The 14895-nt window shown below is 38.7% G+C and overlaps 1 protein-coding gene across 4 annotated transcripts in view; it reads right to left on the bottom strand.

Moving 5' to 3' along the window:
- The window catches only part of SUCO (SUN domain containing ossification factor), a 38209-nt gene that overhangs the window by 14771 nt on the left and 8543 nt on the right, over nucleotides 1-14895 (bottom strand). For 3 of the 4 annotated variants that reach the window (XR_002466834.3, XM_021545844.3, XM_021545843.3), the window contains exons 2-11: nucleotides 12364-12472; nucleotides 10035-10136; nucleotides 8638-8783; nucleotides 5291-5431; nucleotides 4967-5117; nucleotides 3911-4031; nucleotides 3557-3681; nucleotides 3040-3107; nucleotides 2248-2355; nucleotides 1204-1309 (exon numbers count right to left, since the gene is read on the bottom strand). Coding sequence is in view for 3 of the 4 variants with exons in the window: in XM_021545844.3 (XP_021401519.2) it covers nucleotides 1204-1309; nucleotides 2248-2355; nucleotides 3040-3107; nucleotides 3557-3681; nucleotides 3911-4031; nucleotides 4967-5117; nucleotides 5291-5431; nucleotides 8638-8783; nucleotides 10035-10136; nucleotides 12364-12472 (1177 nt within the window). In the remaining variant the exon portion in view is untranslated. Of the gene's footprint in view, nucleotides 1-1203; nucleotides 1310-2247; nucleotides 2356-3039; nucleotides 3108-3556; nucleotides 3682-3910; nucleotides 4032-4966; nucleotides 5118-5290; nucleotides 5432-8637; nucleotides 8784-10034; nucleotides 10137-12363; nucleotides 12473-14895 lie in introns of those variants that run through there. The other variant, XM_021545845.2, reaches the window with a different exon arrangement.

Genomic DNA, 14895 nt, shown 5'->3' on the forward strand with positions numbered 1-14895 from the left:
TACTCAGAACTTGCTTAATTTTTGCACTATGAAGTGAAAACATTATGAGAACAAACCTTTGGAAATTTTACCATGCTGTATTACTCAAGGCAGAGCACTGTATCCACCATTAAGTGGATTAAGTGCTGCAGCATCTACAGGAATTCTGCAACTTCAGTGACAATGGCAGCTACCTTAAGGCATTAATTAATTCAGCCAGAAAACAGAATTAAAAATACATTAAATCTCTGTTCTGTGACTCATGCAGAATTTATAGGTAAAGAAGTTAGACAATTATCATTCATAGCTACTTTTTCATAAAAGCACAAAGCATAATTAAGGAGCACAAACTAATTTTTTTTTTTTTGCCATACCATAATTGGAAGATAACACATCACTGAAAAGTACCTAAAAGGCCTGTATTTTATTTGAACTTAAACCTTCACTATAACCCAGTATTTTCACAGAAGCTTTTATCCAAGTTCAAGTACCACATTCATTATTTATGGAGTTTTTTTCCCTTTGAGTCTCCTGAGTAAAGATAGCTTAATGCAAACTATTTTGAAGGTGGAGGTATCATGGCAATGCTCCAGTAGCAGTGAGCATAAATAATTTGCCTGAGTCAGAATTATGGTTGAATAATTGGAAAACTGCACTTGGAGTCTCTTCATGAGAACCAAGATGCAACCACATACACTTTCAGATTCACTAAATTGTAAAGCCCAGCAGGGTACAAAAATTTCAAGAAATAGGCATACTCTGATATCTTCTCCAGAGACTGAGTGGGCAGTGTGTGTATATATACATATATATCTAAACAGGTAGATACAGATATATGTGTATATATATTTAAAGCAGGTACAGCCAAGAAACAAAATAGGTCAAAATTCTTCTCGTCTTACATTCAGGGGACAGTTGGTTAAGTCAAATAGAACAGAACTTTGTCTAGATTTTCCTTAATTCAGGTATCAGCTAAGTATGTACTTGGACCCAAGGGGCTTCCCAAGATCCTCTCAATTACCAAAGTGAGCAAAGTAATAAAGTCACAACTGTGACAAGGATTTAGTACCCAGACAAGCCCAGCTGGGGTCACTAATTAACCAAGGGCAATTAATGGTAAGGCAGGCTTTGGTAACACATTTCTTGGGATGCTGTAATACAGAGGATACCCAGCCAACCCTTCCTTCCCTGAGGAGCATGGATGCCTTTGCAGTATTGAGTTACCTTCACGTATTTTGCATACATCTGTTCATCCAGAGGAAAGCTCTGGACATTCCTCTCATCTCTGGCATGGAAAGTACCTAATTTAATCCATTTGTTTGTTGGATACCTAGAAAGGAAACAACAGAGTTGGGTAATGAAATGCAGGAACTTGCTGTTTACAGATATTTTACCTGAGCTTCCAGAACAGAAATACATTTTGTTCTTTCCATCTGCAAGGTAGCAGCAATGTTCCCAACCCAAAACCTCAGCAGGACCCTCACACGACAGCAATGTGGAAGCCCTTGAAGCACAAAAACCCAGACTTATCCAATCACTGAAATTCAGCCAGTCTAGAGTGAAGTTGCCCCAGATGAACAGTGAAGAACACTGGCAGGTTGCATTACTGTAAGCAGGCAGTAAAAACTGAGCAGAGAAGAGCCAGATCTGCACAACAGAACAAGTGTTCAAAGTCTAACCCCACCTGCTTTAGGCATCCAAGAAGAAAAGGAGTTTTCCTGATGCCCTTTGAATGCCTGCTCAGTCAGAGCAGGTTATCTGCTCACTCCAGAAAGCATTGGGGGCACAGCACTGCCTACATCATCCTAAAGCCACCCTCCAAGCAGCCATCTGGCCAACCTGTAGCACTCCCAACCCCTTCCCATTTCTCAATAGTGTACTATACTCTTCTTTTTGAATAATCTGTGGGGGTTTGGACATAGTTCAGCATTGAAGACAGCTCAAGCAATGTAAAAATGGTCTGAACGGCAAGGAAGGGGAGAGCCCACAAACTCAGTAGCATCTTATTAAGGATTTTATAATCTGCCACCCACTACCCAGCTACTGTGTAAATTCTGCTCCTCAACAAATTTTTCCTTTTAATTTTCAAGGTGGCAAAGGAAAAAAAAACTGCTAGCAACTGACAATATACACAAAGAAAAACTATGTGACTTCACATTACATTACACTTTGCATAATAACAAGCACACAGAGATCATGCGTCATAAAGCCTTGCATCTAATAATTATTTCATTTTTTCATTCAAAAGGATAAGTTTAGGTAACATACCTGTCACTAATTGACACCAGAAAGTCTTTAGGAGTGGAAGAGAATAATTCATGATTTGCAATGTCAAACTGCTTTACTTGCACTGGTTCACAGAGCTCAACAACAAACCTTAAAAACAAAAAATAAATATTTTTTTAAGGAAAGACTTTTTCTTCTGCAGTTACAATCTTCAGTGCTTCCCCTCATTATCACATCCTCCACTGGCTGTAAGGAGGACACTACAAAAATGCTCTACCATAAGAATCCCTAGATCTAGGTGTTTTTCTGAACATCTACTTTAATAACTCTAGGTAGCATCTGCAGCTACAAGAGCTTCATCCATCTTGTACTTCAAGGCATCAAGTCACAGAACTAAAAACTAAGGACAGCAAACAATTTAATTCACACCTGAAGCACCAATTAATGTATGGTAAATTCTGTTCACATGTCATACAATTATTTGACAGTCAGGGAAAGAAACTAAGAATCTTTATCTGAATGCTCAAGTGCTTTATCTGCCATAAGATAATTATGCAAAACTTATTATTATATATTAATTATTATTATAACTATATTCTTATTATAATTATGCAAAAAAGTGATATATTAAGATAAATAAAAATACCACCTTAATATTACTTCTCAATACAAGAGCTAGATTTCTATGGAAGATATAATAATACATCTTATGGTAATTCTGTCAGAGTTCCTCACACACCCATTCCAAGGAGCAATACATCAAGGTCAAGTCAGTCGCACAGCAATGGAACACTGTAATCACTCCTACCACAAATGTGAACCTCAGGAACTTACCAGATTTTAGTACTGCAAGGATTGAGCATATAAAGGTCCATGTTTTCCATCAAAATAGCTGAAGTGCTCTGTAGAAAGAAAATAATTTGTATTTTAAATTGCATGGTAGATACCAACAGCATCAAGGATTTTTGCCCTCTTTCCAACACTCAGTTTGAAATTAGGTTTGTAGACTAGTATCAACAACACTCTGAGCAAAACAATTATCCATGACACTTAGGCCATACTTTGGGGCAATCATGGATTATTTACTGTGGTGAGCTCTTTAATATAACTCTGTTCAGTCGTTCACTTTCTGTAGGAAGTAGACTCTGCTCCCATTTAAAAAAGACATCAAGTTCTATAGCAATCCCTCTTTTAAAAAGCACTAATCACTGTTTATGTCCTATTTTTATAAATCAAAATCCCAATAAATCCATACACAAAATAACTTCATAAACCAGTGCTCAGTTTTAAGTGTATTTTGTTGTATAACAGTATACTAAAAGCTGAAGACTAATAACTAATAAATGCTTACCTTTGCCTCTGGATTTGCTGCCAAAATTTTGGCACCACACTCTACAGAGGCGTAGTTATTCCTGTTTTTCTGGACCTTTTTAGTGGAATGCTGCCCACCAACAGCAGAAGGGTGCATTGACTGACCTAGGAACAAGAAAATATTGCTACTACAGCAAACCACACAAACAAGAGTATTTGCACTGTCAGGGCACTTCTGCTCACTGCTTTTATAATGAAGGCTATTAATTACGCAGTTCTAGCAGAAAAATGAAGCTCCAGGCTGCATTCCAAATGGAGACAGTCCTGCCATTCACCTCTAGCAAGAGATGACAGTGCTCTGTATTTAGACCAAACTAATGAATCCTGAACTTACTCTTTTCTTTCTCCACTTCCATGACTTTCTTCTTCCATTCATCAAATGTTGGAATATCTCCAGGGTCCTTTGGAGTTATTACTGATGTAGGGTCAATTTCTCCTGTCTTCTTAAAGTCTTTCTGCAAAAGAAAGACCCACTGATTGTGAATATTTTTCAGGACCAACAATGAAAACAAAGATGAACTTGAAAAAACAAAGCATGCTCTGATCAAATCAAGGGCAGACACATCATTTGCACCCATGTTAACAACTTAGAGCCAATGTAAGCAAGATTATAAGCCAGAAAAAACATGTGATGATTTTCTCTCGAATTACAGATTATTTCACTGAAATACTGGCAATTTTTGTGGCTAAGCTAATACATTTTAAATAAAATGTAAGCCTTTTTTCCAACACCTGCATTTTCTTCCCAATTTTTGCTTTTCCTCTTCCGCTAATGAAGAAAGCTTTCCCTGTAGCAAAAATCTTCAAACACCAGTGCTTGTCATGACAAAATTCCAGATGTTCTCTGGAATTTCTGAACATGTCAAAAACAGCAGAATGATTAAACCATTTTTAAGTATCTCAGAAATAATGTTTTGGACTTGCCTGACAAAGCAAAAACCCTGTCAGCTAAACTGTACATTTTTCATTTTCAAGTCTTCACTTTCCTCTGTACAAACATACTCGGCACACCACCAGATGAGTGAACATTTTCTGGTAGACATTGCAAGTGTATAGGTTATTTTTTAAACAATATTTTAGAGGTAATTGCCAAGTGACAGTTTAAGCATGATCCTAAAACAGCAAAAAATGATATTGCCATGGCCTTGGTCATTCTGATTATAAAAAGAGTCTTATCAAAAAACCACATTATTTAGGAAGTACCTCACAACCAGAGGATGAAAAAAGTCATACAGTTAAGCACAGAAGGCCTGGCCAGCTACACATCCCACTGTAACAGGGGCCAAGTGATACTTCTGGGACAGAATAAAAGCACACCACATATTTTACCAGTGGTAATAACCAAAGAAAGGGCATTACTCCTGTGTGTACAGAGGGGATACCAACTTACCTCCCTTTTTAAGTTCTCTGAAGCATTAAGAGCAGATTTTTGCTCATCTGCCCCCTTTTCAGCTGCTGAAACTTTGGACTCAAACTCAGACTTAGTCTTCTTTCCCTTGCCATGTGAAGATGATATGTTCTCTATATGTTGGCCTGCAAGGCTGGAAGTGTAGAGAGTATTATGATCTGTGACACAGCCAGCCACATGCAATATGACACACACACAAGTACGTAGATAAGCAAGCACATGCAAATGTTTGTTGCAAAGCCAGCACAGAAGAAAACAACTCCCTTTGAAGTATCAGAGTCACACACAACCTGCTTGGATACTCACCTCTCTGGTGGACTGACAAAAGAGGAAGGCTCACTCTGAGGATCAGCCTCAAGTGTCCCACCAATATCACAGTCAGGTTCTGACTGCTCAGCTTCACTAGAGCTGACTACGGGGATATCAGCACGGGAATTCTCTATTGCACTGAAGGGAAACAAACAACATGCTTTTTTAGCCTTCTGATAATACAAGGAACCCTGACAAATCAACCACAAAGAAAAGTGAAAGTTTTAATAAAGAAACATTCTCACAGAAATAATTAAGAAAAGAAGAATGAAGCATGCTGTACTTGTGGAAGTGCATTCTCAGCCATACCCATGAAAGAACAGAATTTCCTTTTCCAGTCTGTTTGTCCCAGAAACAAACTCAAAACAGGCTTCTCATCTAACATCATACCAAACACTGCAATTCATAATTCTTCCCAGCATCACTATGAGCTAACAACACCTTCATAGATGGCTTATCAAACACTGCAATACATAATTCTTCCCAGCATCACTACAAGCTAACAACAGCTTCATAGTTACCTGACTGCCAGCAGTTTTCTTTTCCCTTTCAACAAAGGAAGCAAACAAGAGACCGAGTTCCCTCACTAAAAGCTCCTCATGTTCCCAAGTCAAGAGGCAGCAGTCAGAAGAGAACTTGGCTAAAACTAGAGGAGAATAGGGGGGAGAAGAGCAGAACCAGCCATACCTCCTTTCTACTAATGTATTTCTTTTTTGCTGGTGTAATAAAAATCAGGTAACCCAGCAGACCATTACCCAAGCTGTACCAACAGCCCAAACCAGCTCATCTGCCCACTGCTTCACCTTCCCTCTCCCAGAAATGCTGAGCACACCTCAGACAAATCCTGAGGCATGAAGCCAACAGAATGCCTCCCCCTCTGCTCTTCAGGAGTGATGGAATGGGTGGGGAGAAGAAGATGGACAAAGAGTAATAACTTTCAGGTGCTAACTTCTGACTCTCCTCTCCTCTCCAGCACAGGGATGATTTCTGTGCTGATCCAGCCTACAGCCAGATCTAAGGAAAGCTTTACTCTGCCTTCTAAATTTCCACATAAGCTTTCTTTAATGGAAGCAGCAAACTAGGTTAATCCAGTATCATGATAGAGCTGCCAAAACACAAACAGCACATCAGCAACTTAAAAGGGGATCTTTTTGGTTCCCTGACTGCTACAATTATCAACAGAAGCAGCTGCTACCAACCCAGGGAGACAATTTTAGTAGCTTTCATATGATAAATTTCCTGTGGTATAAAACAAAAAATTCCTAGGTATTCCAAGACTTTTTGCTATGTAGCAAAATCTAACAAACATCATGAATACAAGAATTTATTAGCTATAAACAGAGAATATTTACCCTCTATGCCCCAAAATGCCTCCATCTGAGATGCACAGTGCTTGGCTGTGCCTGCAACTCTTTACTGACTAAATAAAGCTGACCACTACACAAAACTGAAAAGCTCCACAGTCTCCATTTCAGTGGGTAGGTGACAATATGAATAATTATCAACTGAATAAAATATGAGATAAGAATGAACTTAAAAATTCCTTATTCTCAGGGTGTACCTGACTGACCTCAAGTAACTAATTTTGGCAGAATGTGAGTCTAAAAGCTGTAGTGCTCCCTCTCCTTTGAGTACCTGGATGTGCCCTAATTTTTTAAATGCATTATTAAGCTCACATTGCACAGCACATTCCTTACTTCCAGACAGAAAGAGCCCAGATTATTTTTCAGTAATTTTTCCTCAGATTAGACTTAGGTAGAAAAGTTACACTCAGTGCTGTTCTAAAAAGTACAACTTGCTTTGGATAAGATTCCTTTCAAAATATTTTGACTAAAAGGCTCTGCTGAAATATTAAATCAGTAATACCTGAGAGAGCTGGACTTTGTTACGCTGTCATGAATGAGCATCTAAACCAGCAAAAAGGTTAAAAATGTCTGAAGATAACAAATGCAACTGTGTATTTTTAAAGATCTTGTTTAAGTATGGAGCTAGACCAGAGCCAGTTTGGGTATTAATCTATTCAGTAAGAGACCACCTATGACTACTGAGAGCTGAAGTGCAGTTTGATAATGGATAAATATTATTTTCTTAGCTTCTCTGCTACACCAGGTCTGCCCCTTCTTCCTGTAAATGGCACTGGTGTCACAAGACCACTGCCCAGCATGAACTCATCCATCAGGTGCTCCAAACCAAGTTTCTATTTTCATTTGTTTCACAGCTCAAGTTCTTCAGAGTTCACCACGCCAGTATTCCCCAACTGTGACAGCCAGACAATTTCCAACAATTACCAGACACCAAGCTGAATGCTTCAAAGAAAATAACATCCTGTCTCCTTCTAGGACCTGACAGCAGTAGAGCTCACAGCACATTACACAAATAAATCAGCAGAGTAGTCAAAAAAGCTATAAAAAGAACAGGCTGAAGATAGATTCCAGTTTTGCCTTATGAAAACCACAAATTTTGGAAGGCTTCCACTTAAAGACACTGATGAAGTACCAAAATGTGTTTAACTGTTAATCCTGGAAGACTAGGCAAGATCAGCCAGCAAACAAAATGTCTGTATCTTTTTTATGGTAAAGAAATTAAATTTGGCAAAGCAGAAAAACTGAAATCTTAAAAAACCCAAAATATCAAAGACAAGTCTACTTCATTTTCAATCTGTTCAATTTTTAGCCAACAATACACTTCATCAGCAGTCAGAACAACATTGTTTCCCTTAGCACACATCCAAAAGCCCAAAGAATTTCCATATTGCAGTTCACATTTGATAACATCCCACAAGAAAAGGGAAACAAAAGGAAATACATGGACTCCAGAAAGCTGCCTACAGCAGAGGCAGCTCTGCAATACACTACTAAGAATTAATCTGCATTGACTGCATTTATATAAGAATTTGCTATTTTGTCAAAAGTCTCTTATCAGAACTTGAGACTCTGTTTTTATCCCAAGATAAAATTCTGCAGAGTTCCTTAACTGAAAGCAGAGGCCATTGCTGAAGCAGCCTCAATGCTTGTTGACACACATGTGAAAGCACATTTGTGAAGGGCAGAAATCCTAATGGTAAAGCCCTGAGGGCTTTTATAGTATAGATTAGCTAAGCATGGTGGCTTTTTTCAAAGCAGAGGCTTAGAAACTGATCATGGCAATAGTATTCCACTTCATGCAACTGCACAACTGTTCATCCACACAGAGGAAATGGTGGCACACTCCATGAGCACTGACACCATAAACCAGCAAAACAACAGTGGGGAGCAATCCCATCTTATCCCTCCTGTACACCTTCACAAGAGCACAGTAAGTGATATTCTCTCAAAGACCAAAAGAACAAAACTGCAAGAGCTTACTCAGGCTGTGAGACTGGAGGTATCTCTGAGGTAGGTGAACTGGAAGTGTTTTCAGTGCTTGGGACTATGCTGGAGGAAGCTTCATTTACATCTCCTGAAGATGGACTCACAACTTCAGGCTGGCTTGTTTCACTTATTTCTGTTGTCTGTAAAAACAGTCCAGGTGAATAAACATTTTTCAACACCTAAGTTAGAAAGGCATTCACACAATAACATCTACTGTGGAGTTCTAACAGTTTGGATTTCTGTCAGAAATTCATTTTGTTTCTTCCTACACCTAGGTGGCATTCTGTGCTGCTCTGGGATAGCTGAAATACTCTTCTGTGGTCTGCAATCATCATGTAAAAATATCAGCTGGAGCAGGCCTGTGCAACAGCTTCCTCAACGATGCAGTCCTATAGAGACTTGAATATTGCAGCAACCAAAAGAAACAGCTCTATTTGCATGTGACATTACAATCAAATTTACTGTTTTTATCCTAAATTTTAGAGAAGGCTTTTAATTTCATCACTCCACAGGAGGTTCAAAATTATTTAAAGCCTATTCCATGCTGTAAGTGAACAAAGAGATACATCATTATTCACTCCTGAGTGTTTAGTAGTCTTGAGAATTATTTACTCTAGGTCTTCAGTTGTCATAAGCACACTCAAAATAAGGCTTTGTAAATCTGAAAGAGCATGTATAACCACTGAAACAGGTCAGATGAACTCCTGCAGCAAAAGGAAATATTGTACAAAACTCTCTTGTCAACAGCTACATTACTGTAAGTCATCTTACTAAACATGAAGGGGTCAGGAAGTTTTAACAGATTTAAACACCCAAACCATGATATAAATATTCTGAAGTATGTCCTATGTATGATGTAATCTAGGAAAAAAAATATGTAATCAAATAAATAATCTTTAACAGTTGGTTTCTAACATTTAACACCAAGCACTGACTTAACAGTATCAATGGCACAGAGCTGAGATACAGCCCTTTTTCCATTTTAACTAAGGAAATGAAAGTGATAGAAGCCATGAGGGAGCAAAGCTAAAATGGACTGCCATAATCACCAAGCCTAATCTACATAAAAGACCTCAGAAAAACAACTTTTTGTTTTATTTATAAATAGACAACCATACCTACAATATCCAATTTTAATTTATCTTGGGAAATTTTTTGTCAGTACTTCCAAATACTAAATTACTCATTATTTACGCACATAGGAAGTGCAAGATCTGTTAGCTCACACATTCTCTCTCTTACTGGAAACATGAGTCTGACAGCAATATGGTGTACAGGTGAAATGTGAGAGATGGTTACTATGAACTTTAGATAACCAAAATGAAAGACTGAAATTCAAGAAGCATTTCAAGAAGACTGTGTGAAGACAGTGAATGAAACAAAAGCCTTACCTGGTCAGATTTTGTCAAGTCATTGAGCAGCTCTTCCATAGAGTAAGTCCGTGTGCTGGAGTCTGCAGGCTCAGGCTCCGGGCTGGGAGCAGCCTCTTCCCCCTGGGAGATTGCAGGTAAAACAGTCAGGCTGCAGCCACAGCCTTCCCTGCTCACCAGAGCAGCTGCCTCTGGGACACACTGAACAACAGCACATCTCTCACCAGCAAAACATCAAGGAACTAAGCTACAGTCATCTTCAGAACCACTGCCCACCTGTGTTTAAAACCTCAACTGCACAAAGACTACAGCAAGTTAAAACTATTCTGTTAAATCTTCCCTGAAAAGACCATTTTAGCATTGCCTTATATCGTTCCAATTGTTTGCTAAAGAGAGTTCCCCATTCTACTATGATTTCCTATATCAACAAGCCCTCCCCTATCTCCCTGCTGCCCAAAAGAGGAGAAAAAGAAAATTCTAAATTGCATCAGACAACCATTAGAAAAATAACACGTGGCACATTTCAGTTGTAGCAGTCTTATCAGAACTACAGTAATTACACAAATCTACCAGAACCTCTTAAAGAAACCTTTTCTTCTACAGCTAAACATTCACTATCAAGTACAGTGAATTCACAAAATAAAAAGTATGAACACCTGAGGGGAAAAAAGTTTTAAACCCACCAGACAAAGTAGCAGAATTTACACTTGCCCTACAAACTTTTTAAAGTTACGACTGCAAAATATGCAAGCTGTTTTTGAGCAATACTTAAAATACACAAGAAATGTAGTAGAAATTTATACCCACTTTGTTTTCTTTTCTAAGGGCTATCTAAAATCCTGTAGCCACTGGCATGTACCAGTGTTCAGACCCAAAATGGGCTGCTGTGCTATACAACATTACACGATATTAATTTGAAAGAATTAAGTATCCAGTGAAGTGCAGGAGCTACAAATCTGAGCTGATAAACCCTAGAGACAACTGAGCAGTATTTCCCCCCAAATACTATGAGCTGACATCCCAGCCCCTAGGATGAAATACCATCAATGGCTGAAGAGACAACTGATCAAGGGCTGCAGAACAGCTTCTCTGGAGCAGGACAGCTCCAGCAGCCTAATTAGGAGTAACAGACACTTGCTTAAGATTTCTCATCCACCCATGAGATTTTCTTTAGGGTGAAAACAACAGCCTAACATTAGTTTTCACATCTTTGGGTTTAAGTTCAGAAATCTGCTTACCTATGCATCCACATTAACAGAATGAAAGGAAGAATGTTGCAGAGTAGGAAATCATTTACCAGTGGCTTCCCAGTCTCAAAGCTTACTTAATCTTACCAGTATTATTGCATCAGACATTAAATTCAAGCAGAACTTTTTTTTAGGCAGCCAGAAGAACAGGAATGCTATTTGGCTGCACAAGCTGGCAAAAAATAGAGCTACCCTAGTTGGTGCAATGCTTAAGAAACCTACAATATTTAAAGGGATTTTTTATGGTCAGGCAGCTCTCCACTTGAGCCAGCTAGAATGTTTCACACACGTTTTCTAAGTTTACTGTGGCATATAAAAACTTTTTCGGAATGAGGACTGTGATTAACACTACTACAGATTGCTGGAGGAAACAGGAAAACCAACATATCAATATTATCCTCATTTAGAATAGGACTGATTCTGTACCTGGGTAAATAAATAAATGAATGAAATTACCATGATTTTCTGACTCAACAGCTTGGGAACTCACTATGCAATGCAAGATGCAAACTTGCCATCAGGGTGGGACCACCATTACACTCAATTAACCTAAAGTGCTAAGTAAAAATGAAAGGGACCACAGCTTATTCATTATACCTTTCAGAAACACATTTTAGCCTTCTTAATTTTTATTGAACAGAAGGAATGCAAAGTGATAAATACTGACTTGAACCAATTAATCTTAAATCTTCTCTTTAGGATAACAATCATCTGTACACAATTTTTAATACAACACGGATGGAAGTGGCATGACGTGGCCTAGACTTACCCAGCCCATCATCTCCAAGTGTGGCTCTACAGAGCCACACACTTCCCCTGATCCCCATTTCTAACATCTGGCCCACAAATTAAAAAAAAGAAAAAAAAAAAAAACCAACCCATCAGTTGTTTTACTATTCATTCCTTCTCTTGCCCCAAACTATCCACATGAATTGTTGCACAACTGCAAGAAATGAAGGAGAATAAAAACTTGGGAAGATCTCACAGCTCAAAGAACAACTGAGTACATTAAATATTCTGGCCAATAAGATCCTATGAAGAATCTTAATTTACAATTTAGTATTTAGTCAGACTGAGTAATTAGCATGATGTATCCAGCATACCTTTTCCTGCATATTTTCATCCTCACTGGCCAGGGCACAAGCATCACCTGAAGCATACTGCACCACCGATGAGAGAGTGTCTTTACAAAAGACATTCCAAACAGGAAGCCTATAAAAAAAAGTCAAAAAGCTTTATTTAAAATGAAGTCTTGGAATTCCCTCAGCATTGTCTCCCTCAATCTTCTTCAGCTGTTCCCATGAGGAATCTAAAAAATACATGTACAGTTCATGGATACTCATTCAAAAAACCCATTTGAGGATTCACTAGAAGAAGTTAGCAACAGAAAACACCACAAATTTACTACTTCCCAAAGAAAAAAAGTAACACCGAACCAGAACCTGGAGTGCCACCATACCAAAAAGTGAAACCTGACACAAATTAGCTAAGTTACAGCAAGTTAGGAACATCTTGAATCAACATCCTTTGTCACGAAGCAGTGAGATATTTTTAGCAATCATTATTACTAAGCAAAAACTTAAATCACAGACTAAAAAGCAAAATATCCTTAATCCACTGTACAGAGCCTACCTGAGAAGATTTCATATAGTCAATATCAGCAAGCACATTTAAGAAAATTAGAGAAAATAAGTACACTAAAAAAAAGCCCCAGGCAAAACCTCCCATGAGATTTATTTTGTACTTTTTTCCAACAGCTTTAGTTGTCAGCAGAAATGGATTTATTTCTGAGAAAAGCCTCTAAAACACTTGTACTAGAAGGCATCTTTTCTTTATTATCATACATGGACCCTTCACATCCTAGGGAGCATCTACAGTGAACCATCAGGCTTGGAGGCCCAAAGGTTCTCATGCTGATTTCAACCAAGGCCAGCAGAACATGAAGCAAACTGAGTTTTTATGGAGTCTTCAACAATGTACCACTTTAAACACAAACATTTTCCATTCAGGAAATGCTGTTTACATAACAATCAGGTGATTGGAATGACCTCCTGTGAACAAACACAAACGTCACCGTGCACCCTGAAAACAAGAGCCCCCTTCTCCTCAGAGGAGAGACACGTCTACGGCACAGAAAAATCTGCATGCAGCAACTTTCTGACAATAGTTCTGAGAAATGAAACAGCCTTAACATTAATCATAACAGTAACATTATCAGTAGGTCATTATTCACTTACACAACTGGGATCACTACTGCTTGGAATTTGAATTACCAGCTTTCTTCAAACTTGAATATCAACTTTATTGGGAAGTCTATGCAGTGTAGACTCCTCCACTAGGAAGGAACCCATGAAACAACGGACCACAGACAAGTACTAAACATTTGAGTTTCATGTGGATATATAGATGTCTATTTTCAGTGGCTCTCTCCACAGAAGAGACAGTGCACAAGGAACTTGTGGGATTTCACTTATTACTATGGAGATGAGCAAGTAAGGTGTTCCACCTCTGTCTCAGCCCTAAAGCACCTCAGTAATTTCTTCTTTTTGACATAGCATCTTCCCTCTGTACTAAAGGAAAGCCTTGAAGTCAGGCAGAAGCAGCTGCAGTTAGTGGGAAATAAAGAACTGAATGTAAGGTATGAAAATAGTAACTTTCATATTGTAGCAGGTACAAAGTCTCACATCTCAGTTAAGAACTGGGCATAAGGCTTCTCACACATCTTAAATTCACATCCCATCATGTAGTTACCTGTTTGTACTGAGTTTTCCATCAAACCTCTGTCCTACCCTTTGCACAGGAGGTTCATTTCAGAGCATGAATGAAATACTACCAGGTTTCTATGGCCTTATTACCTAGCTTTCAGTTGGAAAAATTAGTTATGCAAATACTTTGAGTCATTTATACTTCTGAAAAGAAGTTCCAATCATTTCATGGTAAAATTCTCATGCTCTGAACTCCAGTACTTCTCTTTTGAGATATAAGGACTCCCTGGTTCTTCATAAAAATACATCAGAAACATCGAATATTATAGAACATCATCCCACTCCTTCATTACACAGGCACAAGCCTTTGTTTCCCATTTCACTTCCACTCTGGGGGGCACCTCGGGTGAGCTGTACAGAACAGCAATAACTCATTGGGGGACAGAAAAGGAAAGACTTCAAAGCCTGTGAAATGGCATTTTAAAACACAAGGTCTACCCTCACAAATGCATGAAAAACTGCTTTAGCAATAAAAGCACAGAAGGCATGTATTTCTTGCCTTAATCTATTGAGAGACTTCATGCAAGAAATCAGGCTTTATCAGGTCACAAACACAGATTTTAGAAGAATGCATATTGACAGCTCAGATTTAAGCTATTCTGACACAATCTGTGTCCAATGTCTCATCTACTTATTTTCCAAAATTCTTCTTGGCCTACTCCCCAACTCCAACATGATGCCTCAAGTCTCCCAAAAGCCCTCCAAGCTAGGGAGGGGACTGAGAACTCATTTTGTGTGTTCATGCACCCACAGGAAAACCTGATCCCTCCTGCAGCAGAGCATGCAGCTCACAGGATGCATCACTCAACTACTGCCAGGGAATTCTGACAAACACTCAGAACACAGACATGTGAGACCAGCCAGTCTGGG

This window comes from Lonchura striata, chromosome 9 (assembly GCF_046129695.1).
Source record: "Lonchura striata isolate bLonStr1 chromosome 9, bLonStr1.mat, whole genome shotgun sequence".
NCBI classification, from domain to species: domain Eukaryota; kingdom Metazoa; phylum Chordata; class Aves; order Passeriformes; family Estrildidae; genus Lonchura; species Lonchura striata.